Source organism: Elephas maximus, chromosome 24, assembly GCF_024166365.1.
Source record: "Elephas maximus indicus isolate mEleMax1 chromosome 24, mEleMax1 primary haplotype, whole genome shotgun sequence".
NCBI classification, from domain to species: domain Eukaryota; kingdom Metazoa; phylum Chordata; class Mammalia; order Proboscidea; family Elephantidae; genus Elephas; species Elephas maximus.
In genome coordinates, this window is record NC_064842.1 from 38529059 (window position 1) to 38552174 (window position 23116).

Below are 23116 nucleotides of genomic sequence, written 5' to 3' on the forward strand. Positions count from 1 at the left end.
AAAAATATAAACCTTAAAACTTGTATGGTAAAATAAATGCCAAAATTAACTAAGAAATGTATGAAAAATTGTAACAGTTGGAACAGAACCTGCCTACCAGATAGCAGGAACATTTTTAAAGTACATACTCATTTTCCAAGAAAATCTAAAGATGCTCCTATCTGGCATTTGTATATATTAATTGGATATTGCTAATAACTTCTATTCACAGATAATGACCAATGGTTACTGAGTGTATTTATAAAATACCACATATCATTAAAACTCTCAATAAATTAGGAATGTGTATTTTAACTGCATACATGATTAAATAATAATGAAAATATTTAAACAATTACTGAGTACCATGTTATAAGAATTTTATACATTAGAATTTTATACATAGCATCTTTCATAATTCTTTTAATAGCCCCAAAGGGCTATCTCTATTTTAAAGATAATGAACTTGGGCACAGAAGGTAGCTAACTTGCCCGAGGTCACATTTCTAGTAAATGACAAAATGAGGATTTAAATAACAGAATAGCAGGTTCAAATGGAAAAGTATAGCACTAAATCATGGGGGAAAAAAATCTATATGTTAATTATAAAAGAAAATTTACTTACATCTACATGTTAGTCCATAAAACCCAGTAAAAAAAAAAAAAACCCAGTGCCATGGAGTTGATTCCGACTCATAGTGACCCTATAGGACAGAGTAGAACTGCCCCATAGAGTTTCCAAGCAGCGCCTGGTGGATTCGAACTGCCGACCCTTTGGTTAGCAGCTGTAGCATTTAGTCACTACGCCACCAGGGTTTCCTCAAAAATTTTTTTCCTGCTTTGAATTTGTCTTTTTTTGAGTATGAGCGATATTTATCTATATAACAAAACACCTGCCATTTCAACATGTTTACAAAATTATGTCAGTATTCCAGTGACAATTAAAAATAAGGAAAAAAATATATGACAAATTAAAGTTTAAATTCTGCTTCTCCTTCCTAAATGTTGATGCTGATCTCATGATATGGTGCTAGCTTACCTTTTTAGACAACTGAAACTATCTAAAAAAAAAAAAAAACAAAACAGAGATTTCACAACAGCATGAGGTGAAATTACAGATGTTAACTGCTTTAGCAAATCTTCGAGGGGGAGACTCAAACACAGAAGAAAAAGGAATGAAGGATATCTTCCAACTCACGTCACTTACGAGAATGAAAGAGGTCATTAAAAGTAATTATAATGAACAACAGGCTAAAACAGGACTGCCCCAGACAAACTCAGACATATGGTCTCCCTAGTTAAAAAATAAAAATAAAAAATAGCTAATATTTTTTGTTCTTATGATGTTATCATGCACTCCATGAAACAACACTTTGTCTTATTCACTGCCCCTAGATGGGTGTTTTGTGCACAGTAGGCACTCAATAAATAATTGCTGAAGAAATTAATAGACTTCCTTAAAAAAAAAAAAAGATTCCTGTGTCTATGCAAAAATACAATATAGCTTAATTGTTTAAACAACATTATGATCTAAGTTATAAGCATTAACTCATGCACACAAAGACTTAGAAAAATAACCAAAAAAAGAAAAGAAACCCATCGCTCTGTATTAAACACAGGTGACTGAATAGTGCAATTAAGGCATGGCACTAAATAAGAAACGGCATACTGCATACTTCTAATTTAGAGTCTAACAATTAAAGCAAAATTTAAACCTACGAGAACAGTTTTTCTTTTTTAAATGCTTTTCTGTCCTAGCCATGATGCTCAATTATCATGAAAGGAAGACAAATCTGCTTTCATTTCTTACCTGCACAGCCGAAAGCCAAATGGTATCTAGAAGAGGGGCTGAATTTGACACAGCACACGTTAGCCTTGGCCTCAATGCTCGCAACGGAGTTGTCTAGGTTGGTAGACCACAGCTTCACTAAGAATAAAGGACAATAAAAATGAAAAGAAACATAATATTAGCAAATGCTTCTGTAACTTAGAAAGTTTGCTTATTGCTCCAGTTATTGGGCAAATCTAAAATACTTTTTTTTTACTAGGACCAAAAATGTTTAAATTGAATGATTTAATACTAGAATAACTTCCTGAAACTAAGACGGCTTAGTTTTATTGTCAGAAATCAACTTGGATAAATAATGGATGCATACGGACAGGTAACATGGTCCCACTAGAGCATAAAGGAAGGGGACAGGAAAGCTATCTAGAGCCCATGTGGTGGGTACATGTGTATCCCTTTTAGTAGTCTTTAAAGAGTACATATGTTATACACACACACACCTTTATGACTGGTATATATCAGAATAAAAATATCTTTTAGAGCACTTGGGAGAAGTTCTTATTTTATCTTTTAATTAAGAATTTCATGATTTTAAAATTTTATGTAGGAATTTAGTTATGTGATTTAACTAAGCCTTTTAAAGTAAGAAAGTTAAAATCATTTAGCCAGTGGTATTTATTGAGATTTGTAATGATTAGGGAGAAGAAACCTGTATGATCCAAAAGCAGGTCTGACTTGAAATTAGAAGTAAAAAGGTTAAGTCATTGTGTAACAAAGGCACTACAGCAACTCTCACACCCTCTTCCCATACTCAGTGCACCACAGCAGATAGCCTTTTCCCTAAGTAGTGGAACTCCCATAAAAGCTCTAGACACTGAATCTCCATGGGTTTCCTAGTTGGTGACAAGTAATGATGCTTGGGGGAGGGTAGTGAATCCTTTTACAGGATGCAAAAGTTCCATGCTGGAAACCCTCCCAGGCCTCATCCTATGTGTCCCTTCATTTATATTCTTTTTGTTATATATAATCAAAGTATAATAGTAAATATCACACCTTCCTGAGTTCTGCTAGTAGTTCTAGCAAATTATCGAACTCAAGGTAGTAGGAGTCAACAGGTTAGAAGTGAGGGGAGCCTTCCTAGGGATTCCCAAGCTTGCAGCTGGTATCCTGAAAGAATAAGGGGAATCCCCAAATTTTCAGCCAGCAAATCAGAAGTGAAGGTGCTGTGGGGATCTCCAAGCTTGAGGTTGGCAACTGAAGTCCTAGGCAGATGTGACATTCCAGAGGACTGTGCCCTTTAACAGACAAGGTCTAACTTAGCTCTGGTGGTTAGGATACAAGGAGAGTACGGCACTTGCAGTTGGTGTCACAGCAGAAGTGGAACAGAACTGAATTGGTTTGGGTTACATTTCCCCTTAGAGGCATTATGAAATCGTAGGATCATTTTACAAAGGCTAATCAGTAACTTGCAAAGAGGAGGAGTAAAAATAAAAATAGCTCCAAAATACACTAGTTCAGTGAAACGGGATCTCATAAGAACATAGAATTTCTTTTAACATACGGAATCTCTGAGTAAAAACTAATCATGACAAACAATGCTGTTATTTACAATATGATGAATCTAACAGACTTCCCAAAGGAAGGTATTCATTATTGAAAGAATAAGAATTTTAAATAGCAGTATTTGTTTCATGTTATTTCTCCAACAGAAGCCATGTGCCACTTTAATCAATACACAATCTTTCTGGCATTGAGATCCACAATACTGAGATGAGATGTCTAGCTAGATTTGAAAGTCTGCATGCCAAACATAACACTTCAAATATTATTAAGTGGATTTTGGTAGAACTGTATTCCAATAATCCAGAAAACCAAAGTTAACCCGTAACAAGTACTTATGGGGAACCCACTATACCCATAACCCCACTATACTCACTGAGAACTTTAATAAACAAGGGTTATATATCAGTATTTTATGACAATTATATACAATTAAGCATAAAAATGAATCAGAACTAAGAGAATAATAGTTAAATTAGAAGCGAGTCATGTCTTTATTTTGTAGTAAATTTTTCAGTGGAGTAAATCATTAGTATTTTTTAAGTAAGTCATGAAGGTAACTGCCATGATTATAATTTCTAATGTATAAGATATTAGTGTTCAATACATCTGAGCTACAAGGTTAGTAAGGTTTAAAATAATATGAAGATATGGAAAAAGAAGTTACATAAAAATAACAATATATTTTCAGAGTAATTATTAAACAGAACAGGTATAATGAAATAACATTAAAAAATAATTGGAATATCCTAAGATGGTATCATAAATCAAAAGGTAAAATAGTATACAGGCAGTCCCCAGATCACAAACGTCGGACTTACATAAAATCTATAGTTGCAAAGCAACCCCCGTATAGCCTATTATATTAAAAATGTGATGTACATACAAGGGTTCGTAATAAAAAATCGAAGCTACTTTGTGATGTGCATTATTATTACTACTGTATTATGGTTAAAGATGTTTCTGTGTGCCTGGAAGTGTTTCTTTAATGTTTTTTTATGCATAGAAAGGTACAGTATATATGATACACTATGACAAAACATTTGACTAACTGATGTTAGATCCAAACCATGCCTAACTATTCCAACTTATGTACAAATTGGACTTAAAGACAGATTTAGGAACAGAACTTGTTTGTAATCTAGGGACTGCCTGCAATCTTATGTAGAAAATCTAAAATAACCATAAAAGTGCTGGGAGATAATGTCTAAGCCAAATATAAATAAGATGGTTGTCATGGATTGAATTATGTCCCCCCAAAAATATGTGTATCAACTTGGTTAGGTCATGATTCCCAGGATTCTGTGGTTGTCCTCCATTTTGTGATTGTAATTTTATGTTAAATAGGATTAGGGTGGGATTGCAACACCTTACAAGGTCACATCCCCAATCCAATGTAAAGGGAGTTTCCCAGAGGTGGCCTGTACCACCTTTTATCTCTTAAGAAATAAAAGGAAAGGGAAGCTAGCAGAGAGTGGGGACCTCATTCCACCAAGAGATCAGTACAGGGAGCAAAGCTCATCCTTTGGTCTCTGGGGGTCCCTGCGCAAGAAACTCATAGTCCGGGGGAGGACTGAGGAGAAGGACCTTTCTCCAGAGCTGACAGAGACAGAAAGCCTTCCCCTGGAGCTGAGCCCTGAATTTGGACTTCTAGCATACTGGACTGTGAAAAAATAAATTTCTCTTTGTTAAAGCCTTGTGGTATTTCTGTTACAGCAGCACTAGATGACTAAAACAATGGTCTTTAGAATAAGGAGACAGTACGTAAGTCATTCTTTCTCCTTAAAAGTTTGATAGTCTCACCACCATCTGTCAGTTTGTTGTACTGTGGTGGCACGTGTGTTGCTATGATGCTGGAAGCTATGCCACTGGCATTTAAAATACCAGCAGGGTCACCCATGGTGAGTGAGTTTCAGAGTAGTTTCCAGACTAAGGCAGACTAGGAAAAAAGGCCTGGTGATCTGCTTCCAAAAATTAACCAATGCAAATCCTGGAATCAAATGTACCAATGATCATAAAGATGGCACAAGAACGGGCAATGCTTTGTTCTCTTATACATAAGGTTGCCATGAGTCACAGCTGACTTGATGGCAACTAACCACCATAACAACAAGTGCTTCATCAAATGTCAAAAATTATAATTTCAACACTTATTGATAATAATTCTCTTCTGTCAGGAAAAATAACATTTAAAAAAATACAGATCATCCTCAAGGAGAAAAGCTAAGGGCAATTAAATAAAACAGAACACATTGTACTTATTTATATAAGGCTTCCTCTAACTCCTAGTAAACAATCAAAACAGTGACCACCAGAAAAATCATATTGCAATGTCAGAGGATAAAAACAAACAAACTTATTCTGAATAGTATCTAGTCGCTTTTAGGAAATAAATTTGTTCCTTTAAAGTAAGTGTTTTAAGTTTTATTTATTTAATGTTAATAGGTAAAGGAAAGTTGTTTTGCAAGTATAACACAAGTCTTTAGTCTAATTAAAAAATACTGAGTTTAAAAATATCCAACTACCCTAGAGGACGGGCAAAATTTATCATCTAATAAGCTGTAAAATTTGGGTTAATCAGTCTCTAAGTTCTTTTGTACAAGATGATTTTTTCCAAAAACAAAATATACTGAATTTCTATAATAATGTCAATCATTTCTACTGTGCAGGATTTAGAGCTACTCAGGCAAAATTCACTATATTTGGTCCATTTGTACCAAATCTTCCTAAGAAAGAATTCACTGTAAAAGACAAAAGAGACAACAGGCACAGGAGTCTGACACAGTAAGAAAACCTAAGTAGTGAGATGTGCAGGTATGAGCACGAAAACCAGAATCACTGGCGCAGAGTCGATTCCGCCTCTTAGCTAACCTACAGGACAGAGTAGAACTGCCCCGCAGGATTTCCAAGGAGTGGCAGGTAGATTCAAACTTCAGACCTTTTGGTTAGCAGTTGATGAGTAAGTTTAGTGAATGATTCTCCTGGAACTACTTCTGAACAGTCTAGGACTTACAGAGAAAAAAAATGGCTACAAGTATAAAGGGATAGTGCTATTTCACCAAAAACTATTGTGAAGCTGAAAGACAATCTGCATCTCTATACAAAGCATAAAGAATTAAACATAAAGAGCTGCATTCTGACAACAGTGATTGCCAGACATAAAGAAGTTTAAACTTGGTCAAAGAGAGACAACAGGTCTTCTATTAGTAAGATATTATTACCTAGCAAATTACCTCAAAACTTAATTACTTAAAACATAAAAAATTATTATCTCACAGTTTTTGAGGATCAGGAATCTAGGAGCCACTCAGCTGGCCAAGAACTGACCCATACAAATATGGTCAACTGATTTAACACAGTTGCAAAGACAACTCAATGGAGAAAGGAGTCTCTCTTCAACAAATCATTCTGGAACAACCGGGCATCCACATATGCCAAAAAAAGAAGCAAAGAAAAAACAAAATGAAGCAAAAAAATTCAACTCATCCTTATGCAAAATTTAATTCAAAATGAATCATATACTGAAATATGAAACCTAGAAAAATAAAACTTCCAGAAGAAATCACAAAACAAAATCTTTGTTACACTGGGTTAGGTAAAAAGTTTTTAGATATGACAGTAAACGTTTAATCCATACAAGAAAAAATTGATAAATGCCAACTCTATCAAAATTTAAATCTTCTGCTCAAATACTGTTAAGAGAACGAAGAGATGGGAGAAAATATTTGTGAATCACATATCCAGCAAAGGACTGGTATCCAGAATGTATAAAACTTACTGCCTTAAAGTCAATTCTAACTCAGGGAGACTGCATATGTTAGAGTGTAGAACTGTTGTATAAGGTTTTCTTGGAAGTAATCTTTACAGAAACAGACTGCCAGGTCTTTCTTCCATGGTGCCACTGGGTGGATTCAAACCACCAACCTTTAGGTTAGTAGTCGAGTGCAAACCTCCACAATACATAAAATACTCTTTAAACTGAACAGTAAGAAAACAAACAACCTAATGAAAAACTGAGCAAAAGATCTGAATAGGGACTTTACTAAAGCATCTGTATTCATTTATATGAGTAACAATGAGCCTATGAAAAGATATTCACTATAGAGTAAGTGTACAGATACTGTGGAAAACAGCTTGTCATATTTTTATAATTTTAAATATACACTTATATGACTCAACAGTCTCACTTCTGGGTATTTAATTTAAAAAAGTGAAAACTTACATATGCAGAAATTTTTACGTGAATATTGGTAGTGACTTTATTCATAATCATATAAAACTGGAAACAAACCAATGACCTTTAACTAGTAAATGGAAAAACTGTGATATCATAGTTTAGTATGGTCTTTATCAATAAAAAGAAAAGAGCTTGACATACACAGTAATATGAATAAAACTAAAAGACATTCTGGTAAGTGAAAGAAGTCCAACTCCAAAGGCTACTTTCAGTATGATTCCATTTATAATACGTACTGGAAGAAGTAAAATGAAGGGGACAGAGAAAAGATCAGTGGTTGCCAGGGATTTGGGATATGCAGAGTGAATGAATAAAAAAATACAGCACAGGAGCATTTTGCAACAGATGATGGAACTGTTCTGTATCTTGATTGAGCTGGTGTTTACACAATTCTCTGCAGTCGTCACATCATTTTGCACACATTCCTGAGTGGCTAGAGCAGGAATCTGCAAACTACAATATACGTGCCAAATCCAGCCCACCAAATGGTTTTGCATGGCCCATGAACTAAGAATAGTTTTACATTTTTAAATAATTGGAAAAAATATCAAAACAATAATATTTCATGACATGAAAATTATATAAAATTCAAATTTCAGTGTAGATAAAGTTTCACTGGAATACCAAACCAAAAAACCCATTGCTATTGAGTTGATTCTGACTCATAGTGACCCTACAGGACAGAGTAGAACTGCCCCATATGGTTTCCATGGTGCTCCTGGTAGATTCGTACTGCCGACCCTTTGGTTAGCAGCCGCAGCTCTTAACCACTACATCACCAGGGTTTCCCATTAGAACACTGTCATGCTCATTCATTTACATACTGCCCATGGCTGCTTCTATGCTCCAACAGCAAAGTTAAGCAGAGACCGTACGTTGTGCACTCATCACTTCACACTGCTGCTCAGCACACTACAAATCACAGTGACACAGTTAAGCTAAACAGCATTTTGAGTGCCACCTGTATTGCTACACACTGACATTTTATTTTTGTACTACCAGTACATACCCATCACATCAAAATTAAAAAAGAAAAGCGGACTTCGAATATTGTCTTTTAAGGCACAATGGGGAGTGGATTGTTTTGTTATCAAATTAGATAAGCATTGTTTTTGTTATCCAATAACATTATAACTCTGCTAAAAAAAAAAAAAACCCACAATACATATACACATTACCAGAAAAAAACCACTGAATATAATATTCCCAATTAACAGGAATATAATGGTCAGAAAAATTAGAAATTTTAAAACAAAATGTCATCACAACAGCAGTATTTCTTCACAAAAAAAAAAAAAAAGAGGCTATAATCCAAATGTGCATAAAAAAGGGCAAAGGGAAAGGCATAATAATGATGTGAAATTCACCTTCCAATGACAGAGCTATCCTTGCCTACCTAACCACCAGTCTGGATACTATGTGTAGAAAAAGAGGAAGGAAAAAGCAAGGTTAACTCCAAAGTAAAAGAAATCCGTTAACGGGGCTAGATAAATCTGACAGTGAGGAGAACAGAGACCAAAACAGGAAAATAAGGACAGCAAAGGAAAATGTACAGTAAAGGTGGATACACAAGAAAAAACTGAAAAGCGATTAATTAAATTGGCAAAAAGAAATGTACAATTTTTGCCTGGAAATCTTATGTCATTGAGAGAGTTTCATATACACTGGATATTTAATAATACAATTCAGAGTACAGAGATTTCTAAATATACCACCAAGCAAGCTTTTTTTGCTAAAATATCTAAGGGACCTGGTTATAAGATGGCAGCAATTCTAAATGTCACCATGTAGTGTGAATCCAGAAAATATCACTATAATGAGGGTGCAGTTTATTCATTTTTTGTCATTCCAAAAGAGAAATATATTTTTGTGCTTAGTTAATCAGTAATCTTGAAGGCCTGCTATGAGTTCTAATAAATGTTTTAATCTCTGCAACAAAAGGAATTAAGGGGAGAAGGGGAAAGGGGAGTCAAATAGTACCTTTTGCATCATCAGAACCTGAAGCCAAGAGTTTAGGATCCATCAAATTAAAGTCAACACTCCAACACCTCTTCTCATGCTCCTGAATTCAGAAGGAAGACATGTTAGTCTCAGACAGAATACATATCTTCAAATAATTAAAGCAAAAAAACAAAAGCAAAAAAACTTGACATTAATTTACTGCTATGGAGGAGGGGGAGAGAACAGGCTATATGGAACATAAATGAAAAGCAAATTAAGGCTGGCAACGCAAAGTAGTTTCAAAACTTTCTATATGTGGATTAACCCAAATTATTCCATTTGGAAATTCATTTGATGCATTCCATAAATGTAAAAATCTGAAGAGATGCTTTAGAAAAGTACTATTTGGGACAAAGTTCCTAGATTCTAAGGCAAAGGACCACAGACTCGAGGGACATCTATGTCAATTGGCACAATGCAGCTCATAAAGACAATGTTCTGCATTCCACTTTGGTGAGTAGTGCCTGGGGTCTTAAAAGCTTGTGAGCGGCCATCTAAGATACAACTACTAGTCTCTTACAATCCAGAGCAAAGTAGGGTGAAGGAAATCAGAGATTCAAGTAAGCAACTAGTCCAAAGGAATAATGGATCATGTGACCCACAGTCTACATGACCCTGAGACCAGAAGAACTAGATGGTGCCCTGACACTGCTACTGATCACTCTGACTAGGATCACAACAGAGGGTTCCAGACAGAGCGGAAGAAAAATCGTAAAACAAAAAATCAAATTCACAAAAAAGACCAGACTTATTGATCTGACAGAGACTGGGGGAAACCCTGAGACTATGGCCCCAAGGCACCCTTTTGAACTGGAACTAACGCCATTCTCAGAAACCACCTTTCAGCCAAACCACAGACAGGCCCATAAAATAAACAATAACATCCGAGAGATTTTTGCTCCTTAAAATAATCAATTATACAAGATCAAAAAGGCAACATTTGCCCAAAAGCAAAGATGAGAAGGCAGGAAGGTGTAGAAAATCAGGATGAAAGGAAATAGGAACCTAGGACAGAAATAGCGAGAGTGCAGACACATTGTGGGGGATGAAACCAATGTCATGGAACACTTTATGTACAAACCATCGAATAGGAAACTGATTTGCTCTGTAAACTTTCATCTAATGCACGATAAAAAAATTTTTAAAAATTATGCTAGCAAAAAAAGAAAGCATTCTAGATACATGGGTTAAATAAAATCTATTTTTATTTATAGCACTAAAAAAGAAAGAAAAGCATTATTTGATATTACACAGGTATAAAAAACATCAAAATGGTGACTTCAAATTTGTGCTTACAAAGCACATGAAGCTCTACATTTGTTAAGAAAAGTAATTCTTGTAACAAATAACTGGTATCCTTATTTACCTGATAGACCTTTGACCTCTGCCCTGTGAATCCATCCCATAGGATGACAGTGCCTTCATAATCACTGCTAGCTAACAAGTTCTTATGATAACTACTCCAACTGATACAGCTAAAAGAGAAATATAGTTAAGTATTACTTTATGTAAAAATAAATAACAATGGAATATAAGGAATTTTAATGTGTTTTCAGAAAAATCAGTACCCTTTTAAAATGGTCTATATGAGTTCACAATCACTATTATGCCCACAACACAGGAAAGAAGAGCATATCAATAATTCCTAGATTTTTTATTGAATCTACCAGGTAATGACTAACACTGGCCATCTTTGATGTACGAGGAGAACATGTCTATGAGTGAAGGTAACAGAGGCCGGGGGGGCACAGACCATGTCATGGCAGAATGACCGAGACCTAATTACATTGTTTAAGCCCTTGGGTACAACTGTGCCAGAATCATGTGAATTGGATTCCTACACGTACATTGAAACAACCTGACAAATAAAAGCTTTGACTGAAATTACAATTAAAAGTGTCTGACAATTAAATCTTCAAACATTTATGGTTTCAGCTATTCTCAAAGATTCTGAAAATCTACAAAATCTAAAAATGTATGCTCTTCCTGAGACATATCTGTACCACACATATGGTCATGCTCACGTGTATTAAGGAGGAAGGTCTCTATAAATAAGTAGCATGAAATGGCTAGTAGCACAGACTGAAACCAAACTACCCCCATTTGAGTCATGGCTCCTCACATATTAGTTGTGTACAAAATAGAGTAATAACGGTAACTATCTCATAACTCTGCTTAAGACAAAGCACTTAGTATAGTGCCTGACACTTAAGAACTCAGTGAAGTTATGTCTTGCTCATGGTTTATTCCCTCCACTTACGACATGAACTATAATAGATTCTCAGTGATTAGTGTCACAAATTATCAGGATTCAACATTTTTATGAATGAATTAGCAAACAAAAAGGAAAGCTATAATAAAAACTATAGATCAAGGCTATAATACTTAGAGTCAACTCTGACTCATAGTGACCCTATAGGAAAGAATAGAACTGCCCCATAGGTTTCTAAGGAGAGCCTAATGGATTCCAACTGCCGACCTTTCGGTTAGCAGCTGTAGCTCTTAGCCACTACGCCATCAGGGTACACAGACATAATTAAAATGCACATACGTGTATTTAATCAAAATAAGAAAGGTACAAGAATGACTGCTCTGGAACGTTCATAGTTCTAAATAAATTTATTATTAGGTTACTTCTTTAAATTATATCCTTGCCAGTGCCCATGAGAATAGCTTGGGAAGCTTATTAAAGGAAAAACACAGATTGTAGAATTTCTTTGAGATTTTACTGGGCAAATCAGGAGTAAGGCTCAGTTCCTACATTTTTAACAAGAATCCCAAGTTCGAAAAGCACTCCTTTTGAATTCCAATCCCTAATATATGAAACTTAAACCCTATTATTCCTTCAATGAAAAAAAAAAAGCACAATGTTTTTGTGAAAAGAATTCTTAAAACTACATACATAAATTACAGAATTTAGAAATATGTGTATGCTAGGAGAAAACTTTCTGGCTTTCAAACATTATCCATAGGTTACCATAACCTTTTATTCAATACCCCATCAAAGGCCATCTCCAACAAAGACCTTTATTTGATTGTGAATGAATGGACTTTCATTTGGTAACTAGAAACACAATACATACCAACCCTCACAGGGACAAAGCAATCAATATCTGTAAGAATGACATTCTGTTTTCAGTCAATTATCCTCCATATACACAGGACAGGCGTAACGTTCACCTGTTAAGTTTAAGGCATCACATGGAAAGTAAACACTCTCATACTACCTACAGATACCAATATAGATATACCCCACATCATGCCAACAAAGTAATGTAAGTACCTGATTTTGGAATTGCAGGTCATTTCATTCTCAGGGTAATGAATATCCACTGCATCCTGGATGACTGTGTCATATTCATAGACTTTAATCTTCTTTGTAACCCCAGCAATAGCAAAATAGTCACAATCCCGGTCAAATTCAATACTAAGGAAAAAAGTATATACTTCGTCAGTTTAAGACTATATACCTGTTCTCGTGACATTTACAATGACAACATTTCAGAATTTCGTATTTTCTACTTCTAAAGTTATTCTGTCTACCAGGATAAGAGATCTACTTGAAATGCCTTCAAACTATAATAGGCCCCATGTCCAAATTAAGTTGTTATCAAGACACATCAAATGACAAGTGGCAGGGATTCTGTGTAGATGTGCAGTTCCGCTTATAGAGTTTTGTTCCTAGACATTTGACATGTGTTTTTATTCAACTCGAGTAATCATATTACAGAGGCGCCCTGGTTGCACAGTGGTTAAGACTTAAGGCTTACTCAACTATCAAAGCTAACGAGTTATACTGTAAAGACAATGAGGAAAGATTTAATAGTTTGGTATATTAACAAAATGTTTAAAAAGAATTATCAGTAAATATTTTTAATAGATTCTAGCCATTTCCCTTCCTTCCATTTTGTATGGATGGAAGTTACTTCAATAAATAAATTAGCATACAAGCTGAATTACTGAAGCAACTGGGGAAGGGGTGATAACAAATGGATAGAATACACATAAAAATGTAAGCACTAAATTATCATTACTTTTTCCCAAAGCCATTCCTTCAAATAATTATGATATTTCTTACTTACGAATTCCTAAAACACATTCCTTATACCACAAGCAAACACACAAAAACTAAAAACCTCCCTTCTATTAGAGTTACTTAGGGATTTTGCCCCTCTCTTGCTGACCTTTCTGTTTAAGTTTCTTTTTTTTTTTTTTAATAATTTTTATTGAGCTTTAAGTGAACGTTTACAAATCAAGTCAGTCTGTCACATATAAGCTTATATACACCTTACTCCATACTCCCACTTACTCTCCCCCTAACGAGTCAGCCCTTCCAGTCTCTCCTTTCGTGACAATTTTGCCAGTTTCTAGCCCTCTCTACCCTCCCATCTCCCCTCCAGACAGGAGATGCCAACACAGTCTCAAGTGTCCACCTGATACTCTATTTAAGTTTCAATAAGCTATTTCAAAGCAAAGTTCCAGATCTTATTTACCTTTATAGAACTTAACTTGGAGCCTCAACAAAGCTGCTATATAATCAGCGAGAAATCTAAGTGACCTGATGAAATTAAATGGCGAAATGAACCACCACATACATTTGTTGTAGGGTAAAAAATATTACTTTTTGCTTTACTAAACTTTGTGATGTTTTTCACCCTATAACACATTATGTCTCAATATGATTTAAGCATCCTCTGTAGCAGCTTAGCTATAATGATAGAGAATACCTAGGAATTCTCATTGGCCTACAATTAATTACATAATAACAGCTAATGTTCCCTGACCACTAACTACTAAACATTTTGCATGTATTAACTAATTTAATTTTCTCAACAACCCTAAGAGGCAGGTCTTATTAATCTCACTCACTTTTTACAAATGAGAGAACTGAAGGCTAGATGTTAAGTAATTTGTCCAAGGTTAGCCTTTTTGTAAATGGATGAGATGGTATTTTAAAAAAAACAGGTAGTCTGATTTCAGTGTCCATGCCGTTAAATACCATGCTGCACCAGTCAAAGCTCTTACCTAAAACTCAGCGTATAAGGGCTAAAGGTTTAACACCTAAAACAACTCTACGTGAAATGTGCCTTCTGTGTCTATAAAAGTATGTTTCTTCCCCCAAAATGCCTAGTTAGTACTCTGCATACCAAACATTCATCAGAAACACACACACCTAGAGAACATACTTTTCTTTATGGATTATCTGTGACATTTTTCTGGACCGTTAATGATTAGTTAATAATTTAATAAGAAACTTATGATGATGATGATAGGTAAGGAAAATAAGTAAACATTAAGACTATTTCCCTAAACACAGTGAGATGTTCACTTTACAACTCTGAATCTTTATTTTATAAAAATTTTAAAGGAATTTCATTCAGCTAAATGCCATTGGCTATAGCAAATGCTCCCATTTGGCTTATTCCATGCCTAAATACCAATGCAACAGATTTATTTGTACAACAACCTCAACTGAACTACCTCAGCTAATATTTGCTGCTCTGTGGATTCCAATGCAGCATAATAATATCAATGGCAACAATTCAACTACCCTAACTCAATTTATATTTGCAGCCTCCTGCTATTGAAGGAGAAATACTAGAGTGTCTGATAAAGGACAGAGTTATCATAACTGACATACCGTCCTTAACCGAGAAGGTTTTCGTATGACTGGGACTTCAAGAGAGAACCAGTTTTATCCCTAAAAAATTTTCCTTCACCTATAAACATACATAGCTAATAAATTAACAACATTCCAATATTACACCAGTAGAAGTTAATTTGTCATTGCCAGAATATTAGTTTTGAATATAAAAATCATTTAAATACTAACCTACTGAAATAGTTCAACATCCTTCAGGAAGAACACTGACACAGAAATAAAAACGCTACCTGTCAAAAGAACTGAATGGGTGGTCTAAATAAATATATAAGCCTGTTATTTATTTTGTTGCTACCCTGTTATTCAAGCCAGATTTTTCCCTTTTTTCAACAAAGACTGTTTAGCTGCATAGCTCACCTTTAAGTCTCATACTAAAAAAATCAGCTTTTTCTTTTGATATCACTGCTACTATTTTCTTACCACAGCTATCTTTTGTTTTTAATATACTGGAACAGAATAATCTATTCTGGGGTATCAAAGTCCTTTATACTTTAAAAACAACAAAAAGGTTTTAATAGAAATACTGACTAGAAAGTATAAAGAATGTTAGTATTTTTAGTAAGTTTTGATTAAAAGGAAAAAGGAAGACAAAATTTTTCTTTTTCTTTTATTCAAGTACCTTCACATCACCAAAACTCAGTAGGATTTAAGTACTTCCAAACATTGAAACCATTTGCTCCCTATCGGACAGGTTTAATCATATCTCTTCTGAACAATAACCACCATGAGACCCTAGTAACAAATCATGGAATAAGTTAAGATGAACACTGTAGTCTGCAGGTAGAGACAGCTTTTCAGAGCTAATCCAAAATAGATGTCTTCTTATTTTACAATAAAATATTTTAGTTGCTTTTACTGTAAAATCAAATAACACAAAAACAGTACAAAAAACTGAACAGTGACTAGTTAAGTGTCTCTGGTGTTCTTGTTTTTTAGTTTTTAAGGCTGAAATAAAATAAAAGGTAAACAAATTAATCAAAACATGCCTGCTTATGTTATTAAGTTCAAAAAGAATTATACAAAGTCTCACCACTGCTGTACAGGGCCCATTTCTGTCATCCATTATCACCAGTAATTCTCAAAACAAGTAGTTTATGAAAATTTACTATAATGAAAGGATTCAGTTTCATAGCATTTTATTTATTTCAAAATATTTCAAATGTATTTTCTTTGAAAATTAATATTACTTGGACCTTACTTTAAACATGGGAATAAAATGCATTTTTCTTTCCCACTTGAAATGTTTCAACTCTGTTTTTTTAAAAAGTGATTTATTTCAACAGTTGAAAAACGTAATTCAGCTGTAGGAAACTGGCTATATTCTTTGTCAAGAGGGCCATCAGTCAAGTGATGAAGCAGCTCTGCCACAGACCACACAGGAAAGCTGATTAATGCCTCTAGGACAACGTGGCACAGAGCAATGCAAAGCTGTCAGTATGCTCAAGCAGTGAATTTTGTCAGTGTCTCTACTGTCTATCATATCTTTTTTGCAGTTATAAAATAGGAATTAACAAACAAGATGATTAATACCCCTGAATGCTAGAATCCAATTAATCAAAAGGAAATACAAAGAGCAGTTGTTGAAGGTCTCATTCATTTCCATGGTAGTGTGTCTCAACAGAGACTGGCTACTATAATTTCAAGGAAACAGAAAATATAGGCTCAGAAACTGGCCATTTCAATGAGAGAAAAGGGGCAGATCTTTAAAGAATACATAAAATGGAAAAGTAAAGAATTCTTTCGAATGACTTTAACCAAAATTAATCCATAATAAGAGCTAAACTTATGTAACACTAGGGTGTCAATCATTGTTCTAATCTCCTTACATAAACTATATTTATATATTTATTGTACAAAGAAACTGAAGTGTATTGATGTTACATAATTCAAATCCCAACAACCTGCTTCAAGAGTCTATGCTCTCAATCTCTATGCCATTTTAATGAGAAGAAATGGGCTGGTCTTCAAAGAACACAAAAACAGGTAAAATAAAAATAACACAGAACAACAATATATACCATATTATATTTAACATATACAGTAACAGTACAACAGTAATTCAACCAGTACATCAAATTAAACATAAAGAGATAAAGAATAAGATAGCCTTATAAGGTATATAATTAGTGGGAAAGATTATAGAAAATATAAGCAAATATTGAATGTTTTAAGAACCAAATACACTGCAGGAAGTAGGAGTCAGTCCTACCGGAAAAAAATGGATGACTGATGAATATTCTCAGCCATCAAATATCCAGAATGGCAGTTATCTTCCAGACACTTACCTAGCTGATGGAAAGCCAATATACTAAAAAACCAGAACACAACACTTAAGAAAGTCACCCAAATATGAGTTGTTAGGTGCGGTTGAGTTGGTTCTGATGCATAGCAAAGCTATGTACAACAGAATGAAACACTCCCTGGTCCTGCACCATCCTCATAATCATTGCTATGCTTGACCCCATTGTTGTAGCCACTGTGTCAATCCATTTAGTTGAGGGCATTCTCTTTTTTGTTGACCCTCTACTTTATCAAGCATTTTGTTGTTCTCCAGGGACTGGTCCCTCCTAATAACATGTCCAAAGTACGTGAGACGAAGTCTCGCCATCCTCGCTTCCAAAGAGCATTCTGGCCATACTTCCTCCAAGACAGATTTGTTCTTTCTTCTCGCAGTCCATGATAACATTCGACATTCTTTGTCAACACCTTAATTCAAGTGCATCAATTCTTCTTCGGTCCTCCTTATTCATTGTCCAGCTTTCTCATGCATATCATGCAAATGAAAATACCGTGGCTTGGATCAAGCACACCTCAGTCCTCAAAGCAATATCTTTTTTTTTTTCCAACAGTTTAAAGAGGTCTTTTGCAGCAGATTTGCCCAATCCTTTTTCGGTTTCCTGACTGCTGCTTCCACAGGCATTGATTGTGGACCCAAGGAAAATGAAATCCTTGACAACTTCACTCTTTTCTCCGATTATCATGATGTTGCTTATTGGTCCACTTGTTAGGATTTTGTTCTCTTTATGTTCGGGTGCAATTCATGCTCAAGGCTATAGTCTTTGATATTCATCAGTAAGTGCTTCAAGTCCTCTTCATTCTCACCAAGCAAGGTTATGCATCTGCATATTGCAGGTTGTTAATGAGTCTTCCACCAATCCTGATGCCCTGTTCTTCTTCATATAGTCCAGCTTATTTGCTCAGCATACAGATTGAGTAAGTACAGTGAAAGAATACAACGGTGACATGCACATTTCCTGATTTACATGCAGTATCCTCTTGTTCTGTTCAAACGACTGCTTGTTAGTACATGTACAGGTTCTGCATGAGCAGGACTAAGTGTTCTGGAATTCCCATTTTTCACAATGTTATCCATAATTTGTTATGATCCACACAGTTGAGTGCCTTTGCACAGTCAATAAAACACAGGTAAATATCTTTCTGATATTTTCTTCTTTCAGCCAAGATCCATCTGACGTCAGCAATAATATCTCTCATTCCACGTGCTCTTCTGAATCCAACTTGAATTTCTGGCAGTTCTCTGCTGATGTACTGCTGCAACCATTTTTAAGTTATCTTCAGTAAAATTTTACTTGCATATGATATTAATGATATTGTTCAAAATTGCAACTCAAGGCTTGAAATTTTTCCTTAGTCAAAAAAAAAATTTTTTTTTTTTTTTTTTCAGCTTAAAAAAAGCTGAGCATGTTGTTTCCCTTTGGTTTTCTAATTCTAGGTCTTTGCACATGTCATTACAATGCTTTGTCTTCTCAAGTTGCATTTTGAAATTTTCTGTTCAGCTCTTTTACTTCATCACTTCTTCCATTTGCTTTAGCTACTCTACATTCAAGAGCAAGTTTCAGAGTCTCTTCTAACACCTGTTTTGGTCATTTCTTTCTTTCCTGTCTTTTTAATGACCTTTTGCTTTCTTCATGCATGATGTTCTTGATATCATCCCACAATTCATCTGGTCTTCCATTATTGGTGTTCAATGAGTCAAATCTATTCTTGAAATGGTCACTGAATTCAGGTGGGATATACTAAAGGTTATATTTTGGCTCTTGTGAACTTGTTTTAATTTGCTTCAGCTTCAGTTTGAACTTTCAATATGAGTAATGCCTAGGATATCAATCTTTATGTGTTCCACTTCATTTTTGATGACTTCTAATTTTCCTAGATTCATACTTCATACATTGCACGTTCCAACTATTAAGGATGTTTGCAGCTGTTTTCTTCTTATTTTGAGTCATGTATCAACAAATGAAGGTCCCAAAAGCTTTACTCCATACACGTCATTAAGGTTCCCCAGTCGTAGTTTGAGAGACTGTGTCTTAGGCTGCGTTCTCTAGAGAAGCAAAACCAGAAAAGTGTATAAACATATACATAGAGATGTTTATATCAAAGAAATAGCTCACGTGATTGTAGGGGCTGGAATGTTCCAAGTCTGTGGATTAGGATAGAGGCTTCTCCCAATTCACATAGCTGCAGGGGCTGGTGAACCCAAGATCAGCAGGTCAGAAAGCATGGGTCTTGCTCACAGGCTGTGAATATCAACAAATCCCAAGATTGGGTGGAAAGACTGCAAGACTTCTCCTGATTTACATAGCTGCAGGGTCTGGTGAACTCAAGACTGGCAGGTTGGAGAGCACGGTGTTGCTCATAGGCTGTGAAGATCGACAAATCCCAAGATCAGCAGATAGGCTGATAGCTCAAGTCCCAAGAACCAGTGGTCAGACGGACAGGAGGCAGCCACAGGATTCGGAGCAAGCAAAAAGCTAGAACGTCTGCCTATGTTCAGATGCAGGCCACATCCCCAAGGAAACTCTGTTTCAACTGACTGGCTACTCACACCAAATCCCTTCATGGGAATGATCACATATAAATGCTAAGAATCATGGCCCAGCCAAGTTGACATACAATCTTAACCATCACAGCCTTCCAACCTGAGGGGCTCACCTTCCAGCACTGTATGAGACAATGTTCTGCTGCTATTTGTAAGGTTTTCACTGGCCAATCTTTTTCAGAAGCAGACTGTCAGGTCCTTCTTTGTAGCTGTCTCATTCTGGAAGCTCCAGTGAAACCTGCCCAACATCATTGACCCTACCGGTATTTGAAATACTGGTGGCATAGCTTCCAGCATCACAACAACACACAAACCACCAGAGGACAACAAATTGACAGATGAGTGGTAGAAATATGACTCAAGCCTGCATTAATTCTAACCTGGGCTACTGCAATAAACTTCTTAGCAAGTTTCCTACTCCTGGTTTTCCTCTTCCTAATCTATTTGTTGTTATTACTTGGTGTCAAGTTGATTCTGACTCAAAATGACCCTACATGACAGTGTAGAATTAACCCACAGGGTTTCTTGGCTGTAATCTTTCGAAACAGATTGTAAGGTCTTTTGTCTTTTCTCCCAAGGAGTCACTGGGTAGATTGGAACTAGGGCTTCAAACTGATTCGTTTTGGTTCAAACCCCTGCAGAGAATTTGCATTTCTTTTTTTTTTTCAACATTTTTATTGTTGTTTAGGTCTAAGTTTACAGAGCTAATTAGTTTCCCATTCAACGATTTACACAGTCCTTGTTTTGTGACATTGGTACAAACCCTCAATGGGTCAGCGCTCTCTCCCCTTTCTCCCTGGGTTCCCCACGTCCATTTGCCCAGCTTTCCTGCCCCTACTGTCCTTCTGAACTTTGTTTTTGGGCAAATGCTGCCCTTTAGATCTTGTATAACTGATTGTTCTGAGGTATATATTCCTCACTACTGTAACTGTTCATTTTATAGACCTGTTCATTAAATGGTTATAATGTGATCTCTGGGAGTGATTTCAGTTCCAAGTTTGAAGGTTATCTAAGGGCCATAGTTTCCAGTCTCTAACAGACCAATAGGTCTGGTCTTATTTATAAGTTTGAATTTTGTTGTACATTTCCCTTTCACTCTGTCCATGACCTACTATTGTGGTTCGGGACAGAGCAGTTGGTGGTGGTAGGCAGACACCATCTAGTTCTTCTGATCTCAGGCTAGTGGAAGGCATGGTTCATGTGGTCCATTAGTCTTCTGGACTAACTGTTTCCTTCAGTCTTTGGTTTTCTTCACTCTACTTTGCCCCCCATGATAAGAGACCAACTGTAGCTTTGATATCTGCTCGTATGCTTTTAAGACCCCAGTCACTACTCACCAAGGTAGGATGTCAAACATCATCTATATGGGTTATGATGTGTCAATTAACCTAAGTTTTCCCCCAGGCCATGGTCTCTTGCCCTTAAGCCCAGTATATCAGTCCCGGGAGGTATATGGTTATGGCTAAGAAGTTCTCATGAATGTGTCCCCTTTGTGCACTATTGCATACATGGGTATGTTTGCAGCATGTACACATATATATGTTCGTGGGTTTACTTCCATATGCCCTCCCACGCTTGTTCAGCTTACATACCTGTGTATTCACTCGTACATTACTGTTTGTCATTACTGTTATTGCAGGATTCTATATGTATCAGTATCTTCCACTGTTGCCCTTTACTCTTGTATACCTTTCAGTGTCTTCCTTTACCTTGATTATGCTGTGCAGACTTCCCCCATATTGTGTATTCTCTCTCCATTCGCCAAAGTTAGTACACATCTACTATCTAGTTAATGGTTTTCCCTCCACCCTCCCCCCGCCCAATCCCTGGTAACCATCAAAGAATGTTTCTGTTTCTGTGAAAACCTTTTCTTGACTTTTCGTAATAGTGGTCTCATATAATATTTGTCCTTCTGTGATTGACTTAAGTCACTCAGCATAATGTCCTCCACGCTCATGCATGTTGTGAGATGTTTCACAGATTCGTCATTATTCTTTGATGTCGTGTGGTATTCCATTGTATGTATGCACCAGTTTGTTTATACATTTATCCACTGATGGGCACTTAGGCTGTTTCCATCTTTTTGCTACTATAAATAATGCTGCAATGAATATGGGTGTGTTTACACCTATTTGTGTCACAGCTCTTATTTCTCTAGGATATATACCTAGTAGTGTACCTAGGAGTGGGATTGCTGGATCATATGGTATTTCTATTTCTAGCTTCTTGAGAAACTGCTGTATTGTTTTCCATAGTGGTTGTACTGTTTTACATTGTAACCAGCAGTGTATGCAAGTTCCAATCTCCCCCAGTCTCTTCAGCATTTGTTTTGTTTTAATTTTTTTTATTAGCATCATTATTACCAGTGTGAGAAGGTATCTCATTGTAGTTTTGATTTGCATCTCTCTAACTGCTAACAGCAACAATGGTTAATGAGAGTGAGCATCTCTTCATGTATTTGTTGGCTGCTTGATGTCTTCTTTAGTGAAGTTGTCTGTTCATGTCTTTGACTATTTTTTTATTTGGGTTATTTGTGTTTTCATTGTTGCACTGCTGGAATTTTCTACAAAATTTAGAGATTAGACCCTTGTCAGATATGCCATAGCTAAAAATGTTTTTTTCCAGTCTGTGGGTTCTCTTTTCACTCTTTTGGAGAAGTCTTTTTTACGAGCGTAAGTATTTGATTTTCACGAGTTCCCAATCTTCTAGTTTATCTCCTGCTGCTTGTGCTTTTTCAGTTATGTTTCATAGTTTAGTTAGGCCATGAACTAGGGCTCCTAGGTTTGCCCCTATTTTTTCTTCTATGATCTTTATTGTTTTAGGTTTTTACATTTAGGTCTTGGATCCATCTTGAGTTGGTTTTTGGTGTGCTGTAGGAATCCTGTTTCATTTTTCTGCAAATGGAGATCCAATTTTACCAGGACCATTTGTTAAAGAGACTATTTCTTCCCCAGTGGATTTCGAACCTTTGTCAAAGATTAACTGTCCATAGGTGGATGGATTTATTTCTGGGTTCTCAATTCTTTTCCACTGGTCTATGTGTCTATTGTT

At 35.8% G+C, this 23116-nt stretch overlaps 1 protein-coding gene across 3 annotated transcripts in view; it reads right to left on the reverse strand.

Moving 5' to 3' along the window:
• The window catches only part of COP1 (COP1 E3 ubiquitin ligase), a 251614-nt gene that overhangs the window by 93340 nt on the left and 135158 nt on the right, over positions 1-23116 (reverse strand). For all 3 annotated transcript variants that reach the window (XM_049868584.1, XM_049868583.1, XM_049868582.1), the window contains 4 exons: positions 12847-12990; positions 10930-11038; positions 9543-9624; positions 1790-1906 (listed from right to left, as the gene is read on the reverse strand). In XM_049868584.1, the coding sequence (XP_049724541.1) occupies positions 1790-1906; positions 9543-9624; positions 10930-11038; positions 12847-12990 (452 nt within the window). The remainder of the gene's footprint in view (positions 1-1789; positions 1907-9542; positions 9625-10929; positions 11039-12846; positions 12991-23116) is intronic.